The sequence below is a fragment of the Petaurus breviceps genome, unplaced genomic scaffold (assembly GCF_028583685.1).
Source record: "Petaurus breviceps papuanus isolate PSGF00001 unplaced genomic scaffold, PetGlider_PUasm1.0 103, whole genome shotgun sequence".
In the NCBI taxonomy this organism is placed as follows: domain Eukaryota; kingdom Metazoa; phylum Chordata; class Mammalia; order Diprotodontia; family Petauridae; genus Petaurus; species Petaurus breviceps.
Window position 1 is genome coordinate 5997101 of NW_027185588.1, and position 22017 is coordinate 6019117.

At 43.8% G+C, this 22017-nt stretch overlaps 1 protein-coding gene across 1 annotated transcript in view; it reads left to right on the plus strand.

The window, feature by feature from the left end:
• SPMAP2 (sperm microtubule associated protein 2) overlaps window positions 1-22017 on the plus strand; it is a 30785-nt gene that overhangs the window by 869 nt on the left and 7899 nt on the right. The window contains exons 2-5 of the mRNA XM_069102972.1: window positions 11878-12048; window positions 13053-13114; window positions 13839-13908; window positions 14847-14964. Of these exons, the coding sequence (XP_068959073.1) occupies window positions 11915-12048; window positions 13053-13114; window positions 13839-13908; window positions 14847-14964 (384 nt within the window). The 5' untranslated portion in view covers window positions 11878-11914. The remainder of the gene's footprint in view (window positions 1-11877; window positions 12049-13052; window positions 13115-13838; window positions 13909-14846; window positions 14965-22017) is intronic.

The following is a 22017-nucleotide window of genomic DNA, read 5'->3' on the forward strand; positions in this document are numbered from 1 at the left end:
AGAGAGAGAGAGAGAGAGAGAGAGAGAGAGAGAGAGAGATTTGGGGAGGGTGAGAGAGGGATACAGAGGGGTAAATCAAGGCTTCCTAGAAGAAGTAGCACCTAAGCTTTTCCTGGAAGGCTCATTTGAATTTCAACAGGATGAAATGGAAGTGAGTGTGGGGAAGGTGTGTTAGAACCTCTTCTAGCCCCCAGTGCATGCTGGTCCATCACATAGAAGGAAAAGATCCCAATATAGAAAATACTGAACTAATAGCCCTAGGTGGATATCTTCCTGTTTCCATACCTTTTGTTTCCAGGTATTGATCCTGCAGCCAATAGAGTGTTGGGCCTGGAGTCAGGAAGACTGACTGGGTTCAAATTTGATTTCAGACACTTAATAGCTGTGTGACCTTGGGCAAATCACCTACCCTCTGTTTGATTCTTTTTCCTCAGTGGTAAAATGGGAATAATAATAGCATTTATCTCCCAGAATTGTTGTGAGGATCATATGACATAACAGTTGTAAAAAGTCTTTAGCACAGCACCTGGCACATAGTAGGCACCCACAGAGGAAGTCATGTAAGGTCCTGGAGCAGGGAAAGAAGTGACTAGCACTGGACTATGGGAAGATGTTTCTGGTGGTTTGTGCAGGAAGAATTAGAAGGGGAAAATTGGGTGTTTTAAAGTACTCCAACCGTCAACAAATAGAATGTGAAACTAGGAGAAGAGGAGCCAGGGAAAGGAGATGGTGGGAGAGGGAAGGAATTAAAAGAAAAGAAGGAAAGAAGAGAGGGGTAGAAATAGGAAAGGACTGGTAGGGTGATAATGGGAAAGAAGAGAAAAGTGGAAGGGAGAAAGAAGAAGAGGAGATGGGAGAGAGTGAAAAGAAAGGAGAGAAGTGTTGAGAGGAAAGGAAAAAAGGAAGAAGAGTGGGACAGAGGAGTGAGAAAGGAAAAGGGGGAGGGGAGAAATAAGGGGAAAGAGGAAAAAAGGAAAAGAGATATAGGAGAGGGGAGAAAGATGACAGGAATGGGAAAAAGAAGGGAGAAAAAGAGGGGAGGAGAGAAGGGAAAGGAGAGGGAGAGAAGAGAGGAGAGGAGGACAGAGGAACAGAGCACAATGGAAGGGAATGGAAATAAGGGGAAAGGAGAGAGATGAAGATAAGAGTGGAGGCAGAAGAGGGAATAGGAAGTTGGGAGGGAGTAAGAGGCAGAGGGGGGGGAAAGAAAAAAAAGAAGGACAGGGAGAGAAAAGAAGAGAAAAGGGGCAATGGGGAGGGAGAGAGAGAGAGAGAGAGAGAGAAGGGGAGGAGGAACAGGGAAAGGAGATGAGAAGTAGGGAAGACAGGAATGGAGAGAGAAAGAAGAGGATTGGAGGCAAGAGTGGGAGAAGAGATATTGGAGGAGGGGAAAAGGGAGAAGAATTAAAGGAAGGAGACTAGAGTTCTCCTTTGAGAGGAGAGGAAAAGGGAGGAGGGAGAGAGAGGAAGAGGAGAGAGACAGGAAAGCCAGGGCAAAACTCGAGGGGAAAGGGGCTAGAATTTCCTTCCTGGAGCCAGGGTCACAGAATCCCAGCTGGTTAATTACCTCCCATTTATCCTGAATATATTTTGTTTGCACATTGGCCCTCCCATTAGATGTTTTTGTCTTCCTTCGTATCCCCAGGGCTTAGCAGAATACCAAGCACTTTATAAATGTTTAATAAATGTATGTTGACTTGACACGAGGAAGCGGTTGTCCTAAGGTCCAACTATACATTGTAGTAAATGGCTGAGCCAAGATTTGAACCCAACTTCTCTGACTGTAAATCCATCCCCCTGTCCGCAATGTCACAATATGGTGGGGTGTTGGGGTTTGGGGAGGGGAGGGCTGCTCAGAGACAAATTCCAGCTCTGGGAAGGAATCCCCCTTAAATCCCTGCTACCATGGATTGTAGGAGCTTAGAATATCGTGGCTGAAAGGGTTTTTAAAGGTCACCTTGTCTACCCTGTTTTCCCACCCCCCCCAACATTTTAGAGATAAGGAAATTAAGACCAGAGGAGAAGAAAGGGGAGGAGGTTTGGCCAGATTTGCCCAGAGTCGGTGATCCCAGTGGGTAAGCTTGCTTCAAAGGGTTTGGGAGCCACATCTTTCCTCATTTACCCCTACCTATACCCAAGTCCTATTTCCTTCTTCTCCTCCTCCTCCTCACCATGTCATTGAGCTGGGCGACATCTTGTGGTGAGATTGTGGCACTGCCTTGCCCTTTCCAGGCTGGACAGATGATGAGTCGGGGAGTATGGGGAGGAGCCAACTCCAATGGGGTCTTGAAAACCAATTGCTAAATTTTCACTTCTGAAATTAACAAACACTACAAATACGGACTCTACTCATTGTTTTGTTGATTGATCAGACTTAAGAAAGTGATGGAGAAAGTGCTAATGACGCAGGTCAAACTGAAAAGTGTCCTGCTTTTTGCAGAGAGCTAGCTGTTAAACATTTACCAGCATAATTGGGGTAGTGGGGGAGATTCGTTCAGATATGGGCTGGACTAGTTGGCCTCTGAAGTTCTTTCTAACTCAGATTCTGTGACTTTGTAACAATCCTCCCTCTGTCCCTGCCAGGGATATTAGGAGGAAAGCCCTAGAGAAATAGGAGAAGGAAGGCTGTGATGACTGATGATAGTTTATTAGAGGGAAGTCAAGCACACAAAAAACCCTGTTTGAGGGAACGCTGAGACTGGAAGCAGTGATTTTGACGAGGAATCAGTTGCAATAGTCCAAGGAGAAGTATATCAAGAGCCACAAGGTAAGGGAGAGACTATAGGCTACTGTCTTGCTGAATTGGAGTTGATGACCACCTTCCTGACTGATACTTGGAGGCCTGCTCAGAGTAGCGGAAAGAACACTGAATTTGAGGACATCGGTTTCCATCTCTGGAAAAGGGAATGGGTCAGACTAAATGATCTCTGAAGTCCTTTCCAACTAAATTCTTTATTTTTTTTTTTTTTTTGCTTTTTGGAGGGGGGAAGGCAGGGCAATTGGGGTTAAGTGACTTGCCCAAGGTCACACGGCTAGTAAGTGTTTACTTGCCCAAGGTCACACGGCTAGTAAGTGTTTAGTGTCTGAGGCCATATTTGAACTCAGGTCCTCCTGACTCCAGGGCCGGTGCTTTATTCACTGCACCACCTAGCCGCCCCCTAACTAAATTCTGTGAGCTTCATGGTGGGGAGGGGAAGGGAGGCAAGGAATTGGGGAGTGGGATATTTGAGGCACAAACAATTTTTAAACTATTTACTCTAAAATCTCTCTTGAGCATTCTATGCCTCCTCTAGCTCATTCTGGCTCCCAACCTTTTACTCCTGTCCATAGAAGACAAGGCAGCTACCAGGGTTTCCATGGCAACCAGGATAGTGTTTCTTGTTACCACGGTGACCACATCCTTCTGCTGGGGCCTGAGAATTGGTGGCCAGTGCCTAAAGGGGTTGGGTAGGGAAAGAAGGAAGAAAAAGAGAAAGAAGTGAAGGAAAAGGAAGGGACTTTAAGGAAGATAGTGAGCAAAGAAGGACTCAGTGAGAGATGATGGAAAGGATCAACCCAGATGATTTATCCAACTTCCCATGCCATGGGACTTTAGTACAGGATGTTCACCTCCAAGGCCTTCCTTTGGAAGGCACTCTTCCCTTAGCGGATATGATAACTGTCACAGAAAGGTATGGATGGGAAAAGGTGAGAGGAAGATAAATGGATGATTCTAGCCTGGGATAAAGGGGGAGAAGAGGGAGACCTAGACTTCATCTGTCATCCATGTTGTCTAAAACATCTGGGTAGAAATAAGGAGAATGGGGAGGGGAGGAAGAAAGAACAAAAACTCAGCCTTTAAATCCAAAAATTAGATGACCCAAATTGCCCTATCTCTGGTCTTGAATTTGAGGATGTTTCTGCTTTCCTGTTTTCATCCAGATTTTGGGGTGAAGCACCATTAGTGGGATATTAGGAGGCAGCTTGGTATAATGGGGAAAAAAACACTAGATTTTAAGTCAGGAAGATATAAGTTCAATCCTGGCTTATTCATTTACCTACTGTATGACTTTGTGCAAATTATTTCATATCTCTAGGTCTTAGTTTCTGTCTCTATAAAATGGGGGTGATTGGACAAGCTAACCTCTAAGATCTTTTCCAGCTCTAAAGCTATGACTATAATCCTATGACTTGTATTTGAACCCCAGTTTTGCCACTTACTAGTTTCAAACTAAAAAGGAGATATTTAAGTCTACCCACCAAGACAGATATCATAGGGAGTAGCTACAACACATAATGAAGAATAATCATGAAGATACCCAAAGGTTCACAGGAAACAAAATCCAAGAATAGAAAGAAATAATACTCATGGCTTCAAATATCTGCAGACAAGTATACAACAACTAAACAAGAAACAAAATTAATTAGGCATCCTAATACAAGAAGGCAAATTGGACCTCACAGGTATTAGTGAGGCTTGGTGGGATGAGACCCATGATCACACTATGACTCCAGAAAGATATATCATATTCAAAGGAAGCAAGACTGGTAAAAGGCAAGGTGGGATTACCGTTGTTTATTGAAAATATGGGAAAATCCAGGGTCTAGAGCAGTGAAACATAGTGGAAGAGAATTTGAATGGAGACTGACAGAGGGAGAGACAGAAGTGTTTTTGGCATTTGGATTATACTATAGACCACCTGAGCAGAAAGAAGCAAAGGCTCATAAATCTAAGACAAGGGCACAGCTGAGTAGTGATAAAGGACTTTTGTTGTCTGGACATCTGTTGTTGGTCTCTCTCTGTCCAAAGAAAAGCAGCTACAAATGTCTTGATTTGACTTAATGCTTGTTTTGTCAAGGGAAGCTTCTTTCCTGGATCTGATCTTCACCAATTAGGAGGAACTGGTTATTAGGGTGATGATGACGTAACCTTTGGAGTGATGTGAATTTATCACAGAGAAAAAGCAGAAAAAAGGGCAGACTTCCATGCAAGCCAGATTTGGGAAGAGCCATTTCCAAAGGGTTCAGGCACAGAATAAGCAGGATCATAAGGACTTAAATTCTACAGAGGAAGTCAATCAGCTCATAAAGGATAGAATTCTGTGAGATAGAGAAACATGTTACAGTGGTGCATTGTGCCTGGCACATAGTAGGACCTTAATAAATATTAATTGATTGTGATTATTAAGACATCTGCTAGAATTTCTTTCCACTAAAAGCAGAGCAACTGATAGCTTCTTGACTTGCTTTAATGATAATTTGATAATGAAACTTCTCTCTTCAAAGTTACCAATGACCTCTTAACTGGCAGATCTGATGGTCTTTTCTCATCCTTCATACTTCCTGACCTCTCTGCAGCCTCTGACACCATTGACCACTTTCTCCTGGATACTCTTTCTTAACTCAGAGATTTTGTGCCACTGTTTTCTCTCTCCCTGGGTTCTCCTCCTGGTCTTTCTCAAGGGCTCTAATCCTAACCAATTTACCTATTGGACATTTCAAACTGTATGTCCTGTAAGCATCTTAAACTCAAAGTGCCCAAAAGAGAACTCGATGTTTTCTCCATAAATCTGTTCCCTATTCCAAACTTCCCTATTATTGTTGAGGGCATCCCTGCCCTTCCCCTCCCCAGTTTCCCTAGGTTTGAAACCTCAGGGCACTTCTTGGTTTATCATTCTCACTCATCCCACATTCCCAGTCAGCTGCCAAATCTTGTTGTTTCTGCCTTTGGGAGATCTCTTGTATTCTACCCCTTTCTCTCCACTCACAGCCACCACCTTCATCAGCAGACCCTCATCACCTCTTGCCTGGACAGCTCCTGGGTGCCCCCAACCACTTAGATCTTTTCTCTAAGGTTTCTGTCCTTCTGTTCTATATCTTGTATATGCCCATTTGTTTACATGCTGTCTTTCTCATTAGAGAGACTAACATGAATATAGCACCTACTACGTTCCAAGAACTGTGCTAAGCATTTTACAAATATCATCTCATTTAATCTTTGCAACAGCTCTGAGGTAGCTGCTACTAACCTCACCTTACAGTTGAGGAAACTGAGGCAAGTGAAAATGAAGAGACTTCCCTGGGCTCAAGTAGATGGTAAATGTCTGAAGCTAGATTTAAATTCAGGTCTTCCTGACTCCAGGTCCATCAGTTTATCCACTGTGACGCCTAGCATGCTATTAGTATGTAAGCTCCTTGAGGATAGGGATGATCTTGTTTTAGCTTAGCACAGTGCCTGGTACATACTAAACCCCTATCTACTGACCTACCTACCTATCTGTCTGTCTGTCTGTCTAGCCATCCATCCATCCATCCATTCATCTATCCATCTATCTATCTCTGTCTATCTATCTATCTATCTATCTATCTATCTATCTATCTATCTATCTATCTATCATCTATCTATGTCTATCTGTCTATCTATCCATCTATCTATCTATCTATCTATCTATCTATCTATCTATCTATCTATCTATCTATCTACCTACCTATCCATCTAGCTAGATAGCTATATATCTGTCTGTCTATCTATACATCTATCTATCTATCTATCCATCTATCTATCTACTTTCATCAGCTCCCATGGCTTTAGCTATCACCCTATGCAAATGACTCCCAGATCTATTTATTTAACCCCACTCTCTCTTCTGAGCTCAAATACTGTATGCTCAACTCTCTATTGGATAGTTTGAACTGGATGTCCATTAAACATCATGTCCAAAACATCTTTGCCTCCAAACCCACCCCCTTTTCCATACTTCCCTATTTCTCTCAAAGACATCATAATTTTTCAGTCTCCCAAGTTTATCACCTCAGACTTATGCTCATCTCCTCACTACACATACCCAAATATTTGTCAGATCTTTCCACTTCTACCTCTGTAACATATCTCACATCTGACCCCTTCTCTACTCACACAGACACCACCTTAGTTCAGGCTGTCATCACCTCTTGCTTAACCAAAATCAAAACAACAACAACCTCTTGCCTTCATTTTTGCAACAATTTCCTGCCTCAAGTCTCTCATGACCAGACATGAAGGTGGTCAGATAAGGGAAATTCAGAGTTCATCAACCTGGAAGTGGTGCATTTGTGGGTGGTAGCCAGATCTAGGATATGAGTAGTAAGGGCAGTGAGGTGGCATAGTAGATGTGCTACACTGATCTTAGAGTCAGGAAGATTCATTTTCCTGAGTTCAAATACAGCCTCAGACACTTACTAGCTGGGTGACCCTGGGTAAGTCAATTCATCCTGTTGCCTCGATTTCCTCATCTGTAAAATGAGCTGGAGAAAGGAAAGGGCAAACCATTCCAGTATCTTTACCAAGAAAACTTCACATGGGCTCATGACGAGTTGGACACTGAACAACAAAAGGTGTGGCCTTATTTGCATGTGGCTGAGGTGGGGTGGAGGTGCAGTAGATCCAGGGAAAAGAGGACACTGAGGAACTGGGAGGTCAGAGTGTTTGTATGTGGATGTCCCCAAGTATGAGGGCAGGAGTTAGGGAGGAGACTCTGTGAGCCAGGCACCGCAGTGATTGGGGAAGGAAGAAGGGCATACAGGAGATCAACAACACCTGTACCAGAATTTTGATTCAATGGTTGTTATCGTTCATCCTTCTTTCTCCAAAGAGGACCAATGACCTTCCAAGGGTGACATCAGCCTCACTCTGAAGATCTAAAAGTCCCTGGTTGGATCCCAGTTTTGTAAAAAGGGAGAATGAATGGTAGCTATGGATTGAGGGAAACTCAAAGTGAGAGAGGGTACTGAGAGATGATGATACGGGGAGAACCTGGAAGGGGCAGTGGGGAGCAAGGAGTATTTGAATTTCCCCAAATTGTCCACTTAGTCAAGAAAATGAGCGAAAGGACATCAGCCAGTGCTAGAAACTCGGGCCAGAGGAGCTGTGTCATCAATAGGGAGCCAGGTCTCAGTGAGAGCCAGAAAGTGGAAGGAATGGGAAAGAAGATTTAAGCAAGGAAAGCAAGCTTATTTCCTGTGAAATGGGTATTACGGATAGCATAATGGGAGATGTGGGTAGATTTAGAGGGAGACATTATGAGGATTGGGTTCAGGCATATAGGAATAAAGGATAAAGTATTAGGAGACTGAGAATGGGAATTTGAATTATGATATCTGGGATTTAGAATCGCCAAAATAGGTATGACCCACAGAGAGTTTGTTCATCATTAAGGATTAAGGAATGTATTCTGGGAGGTTTCCATTGTCAATGGGGTATGGCCTTGCAATGGCATCCTCTCAGGGTCTCAGGCAATTCAGGAGCAGAAGGAATGATGTTATTCCTCTTCCTGCATGGCAGGAGACCAGGCTAGAGACTTGATGGAATGGCCTTTCTCTTCCTCCCCACAAGGAAAGAGTCTGGTGCTCTATGGGAGGACATTTCTTCTCTTCCCCTTGGAGGGAGTGAGCAGGGTTGGTGGGCAATGGCAGGGACAGATTATAAATTCATGCAAGAATAAATGTATTATTTAAATTTTTTTTAATTCAATATCCAGCAGCAGCTAAGTGGCACAGTGAACAGAGCACTGGTCCTGCAGTCAGGAGGACCTGAGTTCAAATCTGGCCTCAGACATGTGACACACTTACTAGTGGTGTGACCTTGGGCAAGTCACTTAACCCCAATTGCCCTGCCTTCCCCCCTCCAAAAAGCAAAAAAAAAAAAAAATCATTGTCCAAACTCCAAAAGACTCATGATAGAAAGAGATATCCACATCCAGAGAAAGAGATGTCGAGTCTAAATGCAGAGTGAAGCAAACTACTTGCTGTGTTTCTTTTTCTTGTTTTGTTTCCTCTTTCCCACTGATCATCCCATCAGTTATAATCCTTCTGTACAACCTGACTAATGATTAATGTGAAGATATTTGTATATCCTATATTTGAGTGCATGCCTCCATGATGGGGGAGGGGAAGAGAAGGAGGGGGAGAAAATTTGAAACTCAAGGGACTGTGGAACTGAATGTTGTAAACTAAAAGTAAATAAACAAACCAATTTAATTTTTAAAAATTCATTGTTCAAAAAGCAGTTAGTTATGTGAGACTACAAATTAGGAGAGAGACTAGGGCTGCATATATATTTGGTTGGACTCTTTTTTTTTTTTTAAGCAATCAGAATTAAGTGACTTGCCCAGGGTCACACAGCTAGTAACTATCTGAGGCTGGATTTGAACTCAGATCCTCCTGACTTCAGAGCTGGTGCTGTATCTACTGTGCCACCCAGCTGCCCCTAGGACTGGATATATAGATCTAAGAATCATTTCCATAGGGATTATAATTGAATCTATGAGAACTGATGAGAGGGTATCGAGAAAAAAGAGGGCTCAGGAGAGAGCCTTGGAGAATGCCCACAATGAGAATGGATATGACATGGATGAAAATTCAGCAAAGAACAATCACAAGAAATGTTAGGAAAACCTAGAGAGGAGGACCCCCAGAAGGAGACGGCCACAGAGTTAACAGTGGGGCACTCTGCGTATGGCTTAGACCCGCTGGCCGGTGAGCTCCTTCCAAGTCTCAGGCTATGGGACCCTTTGCCAAATGATGCAGACAGTTCAAGATTTGACAATTAAGAGATCGCTGGTAACTTTTGGAGAGAGTAGTTTCAGTTAAGTGATGAGGTTAGATGCCATGTTGCTGAGCGGCAAGATGTAGACTGTCCAATTGGGCATGTAGAAGTCTTTCATAGTCTGCCTTTGATCTACTTCTCCAGACTTACAACCTATCACTCTACCTTATACACTCATGTTCCTCCAAAATCTCACTCCTTCTTCCACCTCCTTGCCTTTGTACATACTTTCCCCTAGTTCTGGAAGGTGCTCCTTCATCACCTCAGCTTCTTGGAAACCTTAGCTTCTTCCAAGGCTCAGGTGCCACCTCCTACAGGTAGCCCTCCCAGATGCTCTAGATGTCAGTATTCTGCCCTCATCCATTTCCTTGAGAACATGGATTGTTGTTAAGTTTTGTGTATCTCCAACAGTAACGCAGGTTAGGACAAGGACCAGACTTATTGGTCTACTTTATGGGTATTAGCAAATCCCCCCCCCCAAAGGAAGCTTCCTCATCCAGTGTAAATCAACTCCTGCTCTGTAAATCAGGATTTTAGAACATTGCCTAGACCCTGAGAGGTTAAGTTGTTACACAGGGGCTTGTGGCCAGTTTGCTTTAGAGATACCACTTGAACCCGTCTTCCTGGCTTCAAACCTGGTTTTTTAATCACTGTGCCGGATGGCCTAGCAGATAATATGCTCTGAATGTTGGAACTGATGAATCGTCTAAGGTGACAGTAAGGAGGGGGTTGAGGGAAGAGTGGAGAGTAGAATATTTCTACCCAGGATGCAAGCTTTGATACCCCCTGTCACACCAGGCCACACAGCTAAGATGTTTCTGAGCTGACTCTCCCAATTCATAGGATTTAGGGCCAGAAGGAACCTTGGGAATCATCCACTCCAGTTGCCCCACTTTACAGACGAGGAAACTGAGGTCCTAGGGAAGGAATGGGATTTGTCCTAAGTCACATAATAAGGAGCAGAGAACAAGGATTCAAGTCTTGGTTTTCTGGCTGAAAAACTCAATTCATTTCATAATACAGAAAAAGTAGGGGGATCAGAAGATAGAGAAGGGGAAGAAAAGAGAAGAAGGAAGGGGAAAAGGGATAGACAGAGAAAAAGAGAGAGGAGGAAAATGTAGAGAAGGAAGGAGGAGAAAAAAGCTAGAGGAGGAGGAAAAGGCAGAAGAAAAAGATGAGGAGGAGCTGGAGAAAGAGGAAGGGGAAGAAAGCGAGAGGGTGATGGGGAGAAGAAAGGAGAGGGAAGTAGAAGGGGAGGGAGAGAAGGTGAAGGAAGAAAGGGGAAGGTAGAGAAGAAAAAGGAAAAGAGGAGGTGGAAAAGAAGAAGAAAGATGAAAAGTAGGGGTAGAGAAGGGGGAGGGGAAGGGGAAGAAGACAAAGGTAAGCTGCGTAAAAGTAGGGGCATTTGTATCTCACCACCCTGCACAGTGCCTGGCACATGGTTCTTTCATATGTATTTGGTATATGGTTGATTGAGGTGCAGGTAGAGAAGGATAGAGATTAGAGATTAGAGCCGCATGCTCAAGGTTATAGTTAGAAGACAAAGGCCCTCGAATGAGAGGTACAGACAGGCACAGCTAGGTGGCCCAGTGGATAAGAGGGCTGGGCCTGAAGGCAGGAAGACCTTAGTTCAAATCCAAGCTGAGTGACCTCGGGCAAGTCACCTAACCTCTGTTTGTCTTAATCCGCTGGAGAAGGAAATAGAGAACCACTCCAGTATCTTTGCCAAGAAATCCCCATAGACAGTATGGTCCGCTGGATCATAGAGAGTCAGAAACAGCAATACAGACAAGCATGAGAGCCGTCAGTAAGAGAGGACTTCCCCTGAGCGTGCCTGGGGCAGGCGAGGACAGCTCAGGCTGTGTCTGGTATTTCATAGGTTGTAGAATTCAGAGCAGCAAAGGTCCTTGGAACAACATTAAAGCACCCAGAGTTCCAAGAGTACAAAGCAGGGACCTTGGCACACAGAAGGTCAGAAGCCAGAAAGGGACTTTAGTCCAAAGAAGAACCCAGAATTTCAGAGATGGATGAGATATCAAAACACAGATTCTATAATTGAAGATTTTACATAGTCACAGACTATGTGACTCCAAAGGGTCCTCAGAGACCATCTAGTTCAGTCCCTTCATCTTAAAATGGGGAGAGGGGGAACTGAGTCCCCAAAGGTTACAGGTGGCCAAACGGCAGTGCTGGGTTGTCAGACTCCAAATTCAGGGGGCTCTTTCCATGACTCCCCACTCTGGGTTTGTGTGCCCAGTTTCACACCCTCTACAGCCTTATCCTGCCCTCTACCCTAACACTTGGTTCTTCCCAAGGGAGATCATCTCACATCCTTGTATACGACACAATGAAATGCCAGATGTCATTGTCACTGAGCTTCGGACATGGAAGAAGAGTCATCGACTCCATGGCTCTGGACGCCCTAGGAAATGCCGGATCGATGAGCTGGCCAAGCCCAAGATCAACCATCAGACCATAATAGACAGGTATGGACGTGAACAGGAGTATTACTGGGGAACAGAGGGAAGGATGGAAAGATCCCAGCCTATCATCACTTTCCTTAGTTTACCCTATCTGTAAAATGGGAGAGAGGATATTGTATGTGATGGTCTCGGAGGCCCCCTCTAGCTCTGACAACCCATGTTCTGTCTCCTAAGGTTCCTTCCAAATCTGACAGTGACTCTAAATGGAAATAGGAACTGAGAGTCTTCACTAGTCTCTGCCCCTAAGGGCCTCCTGTCCCATCCTAAACCTCTGGGTTTCTGGTCCAGTACTCAGAACCTCATGCCAGCCTGGCTTTCTCCTGCTATGACCCTTCATCCCATCCCAAATCCCCTCACAACCTTTAGACCAGGGTCAGGTGAAGGTGAGGCCATAGAGAGAGAAAGAGGCCTTTGCCCCTTGGAATAGAGGAAAGGAATAACAGGAAGGAGAGGAGAGTGGGACAGAATGAATAAGGTTCTAGAAGTCAGAAAGGAAGGCAAAGCAGCCTGCTTTAGTAGAGAATGCCCTGGCGAATTGGAGTAAGAGAACCCAGGCTCTGGTCTTCATCACTGTGCGGTCAGGTCCCTTTACCACTTCTAAACTTGGGCGACCCCATCTATAAAATGGGGGGATGGAATATGTCTTTGGGATTATTTGCTTCTGAGAATCCTAAGTGAGTCTGAGAAGCTGATGAATCAAGGAAAGGGGGGAGGGTACCTGGCTGGTGAAAGCATAGAAAGGGTACCTCAGAGTTCAGGTTGGAGTAGAGGGCAAACTCCGGGCAGAGGTTAGCCCCTCATTTCATCCACCTGAGGGGTGGATGGGTGAAAGAATGGTATAGATGGATTAGTTGCTGGGATGGAAGAAGGGGTCACTGAGGACAACTGAGAAATATGGGCCTCAGTTTCCTCATATATAAAATGGGTGGGAATGGGCTAGATGATATCTGAGGTTGTTTTCACCTAGAGATCTTATAAACCCATAAAATTCCTTGGTTTCTTTCCAGGCCTTCAGTATATTGGACAGATAAGCTACAACCAGATACTACCCTCCATGTGACTTTTCCTAGTAAGTCAAGCCTACATTCTGTGCCCAGCTTCCTTCCCCATCATCCCTAGGGAAGTCTCTCTCCCTCCATCTATATATTTGCTCTCTCTTTTCCTACCCCTGCCCACTGGGCAGCCATGCAGATCCAGGGAAAGCCTGGTGACCACCCAATTGTTATGTAAGTAAGTGTATCCCAGTACACAGATTGGGGAAGGGGACATAATATCTTAATACGGCCACTCATGGGCTATATGCCCACTTCCCCTTTCAGTACCTCTGTTTTCCCACCCATAAAATGAGGCAGTTGGCCTTGATGATCTATGTTCAAGATTCCTTCTGACTGTTATTATGTTTTAACATCTGCCCTTGTTCTGACATCTTGTGTTCTGTTTTAAAGTCCTTCTTGGACCTGATAGTCTGTTTTAAGGGCCTATCTGGTTCCAATATTACATGTTCTAAGGGATGCCTGAGGTCTGGCATTCTGTTCTAGAGTCCCTCCTTGCTCTGACCTTCTATGTTCTAGGGTCTAAGTTCTGATATTCTGCACTCTGTGTTCAGAGGTCCTTCCCAGTTCTGTGATTCTACCTTTTCTGCCTATGTTTTAAATTGGATTTGACTTGAATACAGCTTTTTCAGGAAGGTGCCTATTGTGCAAGGCAAGGGGCCACTCAGGAGCTGTCACTCCCTACTTGTCAGATGGATGTAGGAGTAATTCTTGGGCTGTTTTTTAAAAATTCCATTGTAGTTGTGACACCAAGACTAGAAGAGCTCTCTAGACCCAAACGGTTCTATTCTACCTACTACAATGAATGCAGGTAAGAGGGTTGGCAGGGGGCAGTATTGACAGCAGAAGACAGAGGCAGACTGCCCGCCACCCCGCACTCAGCCCTCCATCACTGCTTCTTCTGACCTCCTCTGGAATCCTGGGTGAAGCTGGAAAAAATCTGAGGGGATAATGAAAGGCTTGGGCTGGGTGGCTTCCAAGGTCCCTCCAAGCCCTGCCATTCTCAGTGTTGGAGACTAGACTCATAGAATAGTAGGACTGGAAAGTGCCTTACAGGATATCTAGTACAACCCTCTTGTTTTATAGGTGAGGAGGCTCAGAGGTTTCACAACTCTGACCTTCTATACTCTAAGGGCCCCCAGCTCTGACCTTCCCTGGACTATGATTCTAGCAGGGATCTAAATCTTAGGCAGGAAGGCCTGTGGTTGTTGGTAGGCTCAGTCCAACAGGGCAGGGCCTGGAGAGGGAAGCACTGAAGATTCATCCTCTTCCTGCCTGTGATCAAATGAAGATAGCTGGGCCAAGGCTTTCCTTAGGGGTCCAGTCAACATATCAGAGGGGGAGGGAAAGATTGGAGATCCCAGTGCTTCTTGGAACCCTTTTGGTAAAACCTTTGGGACATGTCCCTGGCCATCCAGAACCTATCACCTCCTGCTTACCCAGGGAACCAGAAAAGTGACTCTTCATCATGGCCCAAAATTTAGAGTTATTTCCACCAGGATATGGGAGTATGCGTGTACTGGTCTCAGCCCTGATGCCCCCTCCCAGCTCTATCTTATAGTCCCTGACAAATCTCCAAGATGAATTCTTGGTCCATGCACCAAGCTGAGAGTGGAGAGCCAACCATGCTGGGGAGGTGGGAAGGGAGGCAGATCTCACACAGGCTTTGCCCCTGGTGGGAAAGGAGCACCAGGAACAGGAAGGCTCTCTATTGTGATGTTCCCTGGGGGCCAACCCTCCCTGTCTCAGGTCCACACCTATCTGGCCCATTTCACGGGCATCACTGGAGGCCAAGGCTTCACCTCGTCTAAAGGTGCTTGCGTTTCCAAAGATTCGGAACAACATCTGGGTCGTTGATCCTTCCGAGGTATGTGTCTCCTCACTACTTACTAGGTCTTTTTGGGGTGATTGCTACCTTCTTCCATTCCCAATCATCAGAAAAAAAAATTGTTTTCCTTGTTGGTTAGAAGAAGAATACTAGATGATATTAGAAGCTTCTGGGTTTGGAGTTTTCTTATAAGCTAGTACCCCCTGGGTTCTATTCCTTGAGTTATACTGAATGATGCAGGACCTCATCCTTCAAGTCAACAAATAATAAACATTTATAATTACCCATTATGTGCTGGGCCCCTGATGGCTGGAGAGGTGATACAAAATTTAGGTAAGACATGGTCGCTTCCCTCATGGAGCTCCCAGTTTAATAGGGGAATAAGACACAAATGCAGAGAACTGATTATAATGCAGAATGTTTCATAAGTTTTTTAGAGGAATACAACATGCTATGTGAGTCCTGAGGGGGGAAGGTCATCACTGAGTAAAGAGTTCTCTAGGGGAGCTGCTCCTAAGAATGGTGAAGGACAGAGGATCTCACTTCCAGCGAGTCGGAGAACAGAGATCTGTATAGAGTATGAAATGTTTGCATTTCTGACAAAGCCAAGGGTTGGTATCCGTGCTGAAAACGTAGGGCAATGTCCCTACCTGAAGAGAAAGAAAAGGAGGCAGGGAAATGCCTCTATCCTTTCTAAATTGTGAGAGAGAATAATGTTTTCTTTTTTAAGTGTGTGTATATATACATATACATATATACATAAATGCCTATATGGAAAGAGAGGACAAGAAGAGAGGAAAGAGAGAGGAAGAAAGGGAGAAAGAGAGAGGGGGGTAGAGAGATAAAGAGAGGGAAAGAGACAGGAATAAAGAGGAGAGAGAGAGAGAGAGAGAGAGAGAGAGAGAGAGAGGAAGAGAGAGAGCAAGCGAGCCCCAAAATCCAAAATTCTTAGGGCAGGTTTAACACCATACATGAACAGCTTTTTTGTGACAGCCAAGAAGATGATATTGAGTCATGAAAGTGAAAGGAAGAAAAGAAAAGAGGACCACTACACACATGTGTCCAAAATATAGATAAGAAATTCTTCCAGAAGAAGAAAGAGCTGGACCCTCTGGGGAGGAAACAGCTGGTTCACCTTCAAGCAGTGATGATGTGGGTTTGAAGGTTGCTATCAGGAAAGAGCTCACCCAATAAGACTCAGAGGAAGAAGAAGAGAGGAGAGGTGTCTGTACAGACCTGAAGATGATTCACATCTTGGTTTAAAAAAAAGGAAGAGAACAGAGTCTGCAAAGAATACATCAGTGAGCTAGGCTTCAATTCTTGGTGAAATCTGAGAATGTATCTCTGAAGTGTGTTTTCATGGAAGGTATGTATGTCCACCTGGGTTATCAAAATCTGACTCATGGGAGGCAGCATTTGAATTCTGAACCAGCCCCTAAAGACAGGAGGAGAACCTGTGTGATAGTTGGTAATGGAAGGGCAAGAAAAACCCTAAAGTACCAACAGGCTGCTGGGCTCTCCAAGGAGGTACCAGACCAGACATAGCTAACTGTCCTCTATAAATATTGCTGGTCTAGGGGTACAATAGGTCCAAACCAAAAAGCTGTTTTCCCTAACAGTTACCCTTAAAAGGGAAGGCCTAGAACAAGCTTATGCCTACAGTTTAGTCCTTCCCACCAAAAGGCTACTTACATGAAAGACTATCCCAAATAGTGAATAGCAAGTAAAGTCATTTCTCCAAGCAAATAGCAAACAGAAACTGAAGTTGTACAGATGAGAAAGCATCAGAAAATATCCAAAAATGAATGTGCTGTTAAGATAGAGTGAGATGAAATCTCATCTTGACCAAGAGAGGTCCAACACTCACTCACCTGAGGGGAAATTCCCCCGGGTTTTAGGAAACAAAGCTGGAAATCAGAGGCTCATTGAGGAAGCAGCTTCCCCTACGTGCCTGAAACTTTCAAAGTCTGTTCTTCACTATGTATCTTGAGTCAGTGCCAAAGAGAGTCAGGGACCACATGGCTATTTTCTCAAAGAAGAATGTTCTCTACAAAAGCTCTCAGAAGGACTCAACCTTCATGAAGATTGTCTACTTATCCAGAATCTCATATACATATAAATATATGTATGTGCATATATCCGTGCACGCAGTCTGTGCATGTGTGAATATATACATGTGTGTATAAATACACAGATATGTGCCTGTGTAAATGTGCATGCATATATATGTGTGTGTATATGTGTGTATATACATATATATGTGATTAATAAACAGTTAGAAAAGCAGCAGCTAGGGGGCGCCATAGTGCACAGAGTGCTGGGCCTGGAGTCAGGAAGATTCTTCTTCCCTAGTTCAAATCTGTATGTACTCAGAGACTTACTAGCTAGGTGACCCTGGGCAAATTTCCTCATCTGTAAAATGGACAGGAGAGGGGGCGAAGGCAAGATGGAGGAGTAAAAGCAGGAACTTGCTTGAGCTCCCACTCCAACCACCTCCAATACCTGTAAAAAATGACTCTAAACAAAAATGACAGTGAAACAAATCTCCCACAGATGGCAGGCCTACAGGAAGGGTCTATTGCACTGGGCTGGGAGCAGAGTACAGGGCTGCACTGGCAGAGACCCATGATACAGACCCCAGAGCAGACCTCAGGGGATGTGGCAATTTCCAGACTTCTCAACCCATAAACACCAAAGAGAAAGTAAAAGGTCGGTGGGGAACTCTGTTGGAACTGGGTGAGAGAAGAGCGTTGTCCGGCCTCTGCCCCTGGGGCAGCAGAGCGGCTGCTTCCCGAGCTCTAGGCCCACTGATGGTAGGGGGACCACAGGACTGACCAGAGGGCAATTGCAGGAATCTTTTTGCTGGTGCTGAGGTAGGATTCTCTTGCATTGCCCTGCTTGGATCTGGGTCACAGTCTTGGCTGGTGGTCCTGGGGTGAGGAGCGCTGGCATGGCAGAGCTTGTGGTGGCTGTGGAGAGGCAGTCCTCCTCACAGTTCTGAGGCAGGTGCTTAGAAGAAGCTCTGACAAAAGCTGCACAAAACCTCAGAAATTTGGGACACAGCTCTCTCTACTCTGGAAGCAGAGTTCTACCATGGCAAAGAGCTCAAAAGTCAAGTAATTGCCTGGTGACAAAGACTATCAAAACATAGAACTAGAAGAAGACAATGAAGTCAAAATTCCTGCATCGAAAGCCTCTAAGAAAAATATGAATTGGTCACAGGCCATGGAGGAACTCAAGAAGGATTTTGAAAATCAAGTAAGAGAAGTAGAGGAAAAATTGGGAAGAGAAATGAGAATGATGAACGAAAATCTGAAAAGTGAGCCAACAACCTGACTGAAGAAAATTACACCTAAAAAAACAGACTAACTCAAATGGCAAAAGAGGCCCAAAAAGCCAGTGAGGAGAAGAATGCCTTAAAAAGTCAAATTGGCCAGAGGGAAAAGGAATTTTAAAGACTCACTGAAGAGAATAATTCCTTCAAAATTAGATTGGAGCAGATGGAAGCTAATGACTTTATGAGAAATCAAGATACTATAAAACAGATCCAAACAAATGAAAAAATAGAAGATAATGTGAAATACCTCAGTGGAAAAACCACTGACCTGGAAAATAGATCCAGGAGAGATAATTTAAAAATTATTGGACTACCCAAAAGCCATGATCAAAAAAAGAACCTAGACACCATCTTTCAATAAATTTTCAAGAAAAATTGCCTTGATATTCTAGAACCAGAGGGCAAAATAGAAACTGAAAGAATTCACTGATTGCCTCTTAAAAAAGATTCCAAAAAGAAAACTCCTAGGAAGATTATAGCCAAATTCCAGAGCTCCCAGGTCAAGGAGAAAATACTGCAAGCAGTCAAGAAGAAACAATTTGAATATTTTGGAAACACAATCAGGATAACACAAGACCTAACAGCTTCTACATTAAGGGATGGCTTGGAATATGATATTCCAGAGGTTAAAGGAGCTAGGATTAAAACCAAGAATCACCTACCCAGCAAAACTGAGTATAATACTTCAGGGGAAAATATGGACATTCAATGAAATACAGGACTTTCAAGCATTCTTGATGAAAAGACCAGAGTTGAACAGAAATTTTGACTTTCAGATATAAGAAGCAAGAGAAGCATGAGAAGATAAACAGGAAAAAGAAATCATAAGGAACTTATTAATGATGAACCATTTACATTCCTACATGGAAAAATTATAATTGTAACTCATGAGATTTTTCTCAGTATGAGGATAGTTGAAGGGAATGTGTGTGTGTGTGTGTGTGTGTGTGTGTGTGTGTGTGTATAGACAGAGGACACAGGATGAGTTGAATATGAAGGGATGATATCTAAAAAATAAAATTAAGAGGTGAGAAAGGAATATATTGGGAGAAGGAGAAAGGGAGAGATAGAATAGGGTAAATTATCTCACATAAAAGAGGCAAGGGAAAACTGTTACAATGGAGGGGAAGAGCAGGTGAAAGGCAACGAGTCAACCTTACTCTCATTGGATTTGGCTTAAGGAGGGAATAACACACACTCAATTGGGTATTTCACCCTACAGGAAAGTAGGGGGGAAAGGGATAAGAGGGAGGATGAGAGAGGGGAGGGCAGATTGGGGGAGAGGGTAGTTAGAAGCAAACACTTTAGAAAAGGGACAGGGTCAAAGGAGAAAATAGAATAAATGGGGGGTGGGATAGGATGGAGGGAAATATAACTACTATGGAAATGTTTTGCATAACTACACATGTACAACCTATATTGAATTGCATGTCTTCCCAGTGGGGGTGGGTGAGGAGGGAAGAAGGGAAAGAATCTGAAAATCAAAGTTTTAAAAACAAATGTTAAAAATTGTTTTTTTTTTAAGTGCAACCAAAAATAAGATACATAGGCAATGGGGTAATGAAATCCATCTTGCCCTACAAGAAAGTAAGGGGGCAGGGCGGCCAGGTAGCACAGCGAGTAAGAGCACCGCGAGTAAGAGCACCGGCTCCAGTGTTGAGAACACCTGGAGATCGAATCCCGGGCTCAGACACTTAGCACCCACCCAGAAACACCTGGCCGTGTAACCTTGAGCAAGTTACTTACCCCCAATTGCTTAGGGGCGGCCAGGTGGCTCAGCGAGTAAGAGCATCGGCTCCAGATGACCTGGGGATCAAATCCGGGCTCAGATACTCAGCACCACACCCAGAAATAACTGGCCGTGTAACCTTGAGCAAGTTACTTAACCCCAATTGCTTTAAAAAAAAAAAAAAAAAGAAAGTAAGGGGGAGGAGGACATAAGAGAGAACAGATTGCGGGAAGGGGTATTCAGTATGCTTGCTATCTTGGGGTGGGGGGTAGAGGAGAGATGAGGAGAAAATTTGTAACTCAAAGTCTTGTGGAAATGAATGTTGAAAACTAAAAAATAAATTTATTTTTTAAAAAATGACCTGGAGAAGGCAATGGCAAATCTCTCCAGTATCTTTGCCAAGAAAATCCAAAATGGAGTCATGAAGAGTTGGATGTGACTGAACAACAACAAAAGAAAAGGAAACTGCCATCCCCCAAACCCAGGAAGATTCCATCAAGATTAGTTTAGACTTGTAGATCATGGGAATACTATAGATAAATTTTAGAGAAGTATTTGACAAAGTTTCATATTATATATGTGGGGGAAAAGATGGAGAGGTATGGAGAGTACATTGAGAAGCCCACAGAACTACTCAATATCCAGGGCCACTGCTGCTATTAATGGCTCAAAGGCATCTCAGAAGGAGGTATTCCTTATGTCGGGAAATGCTTTTTGGTCCTGGGTTAAAATTTTCATCACTGACTGAATCAAAGCATGGACAACATGTTTATCAAATAGGCAGATGAAATCAAACTAATACCCAAAATCATAAACTGAGAGAGTTAGGCTACTGGCCGTAGTGCACAGAATGCTAGGTCCAGATTCAGGAAGACCTGAGTTCAAATTTGGACTTAAGCTCTTCCTAGCTATGTGACCCTGGGCAAGTCACTTAAACTTGGTTTGCCTCAATTTGCCAAACTGTAAAATGTGGATAATACTAGCACCTGCTTCCCAGTTGTTCTGAGGAACAAATGAGGTAATAAATGTGCCTGGCACATAGTAAGGGCTATATAAATGTTAGCTATTATTATTATTATTATTATTAGAGTTGAAAGGGACTTTGGAGATCATCTAATCCAACCTTCCTCAGGCAATAGGGTTCAGGATATAAATAGCTCTGGACAAGTAGGAATATATTAGATTGAATCCAATAAAATGAAATTTAATAGATATAAATATAAAGTCATACACTTGAATTAAAAAACAATTAACTTCATTTGATCAAGTAGGGAAGGGGAAAGCATGGGTAGACAGGAATTATTGAAAGAAAGGCCTGGGGTGGCTTTTTTTTTTTTGAAGGGGTGGTATTCTTCAGTCTTAGCACAGTGCCTGGAACATATTAAATGCTTCTTGACTTGACTTGATTTACCTTTCCTGACAAAAAACCCATTGCACAAGAGTAACATAAGTCAACACAGTGATGTGGCAGCCAAAAAAGCTCAAGAAATCTTGGGCTAACTTCCAGGAACCAGAAGGTCACTGTCTTCCTTTAATCTGATAGAGTCTGTCCCATTCTGGCCCAACATTTTAGCTAGAACATTGATAAGCTGGATGGTTTCCAATGTAGCTATGCAGGATGTTGGTAAAGGGTCTCTAGATCATATCCAATGACGAAGGAACTGAGAAAGGTTAGCCTGGAAAACAGAAGACTTAGGAGGAGTGGAATAGCTGTCTTCAAGTATTTGAAGGGCTGGCATGTGGAAAATATTCCTCCTTTTGGTTCTGGGGTTTTTTAAAGACTTGTTCTGCTTGGTCCTAGATCCAGGAACAATGAGAAGCATTTTGGAAAGAGACAAATTTAAGCTGGGGGGGGGGGGGGGGGAGGGGGCGGTGTGTGTCAAGAAAAAAAAATCCCAAGGGTTAGAGCTATCTGAAAGTAATAGGTGGGGGCCTGGAATTTAAGTGATTCATTCAAGGTAACACAGGAAGGATGTGTCAAAGCCAGGATAAGTTTATACTTGGGATCCATAAATTCAAATGGGCC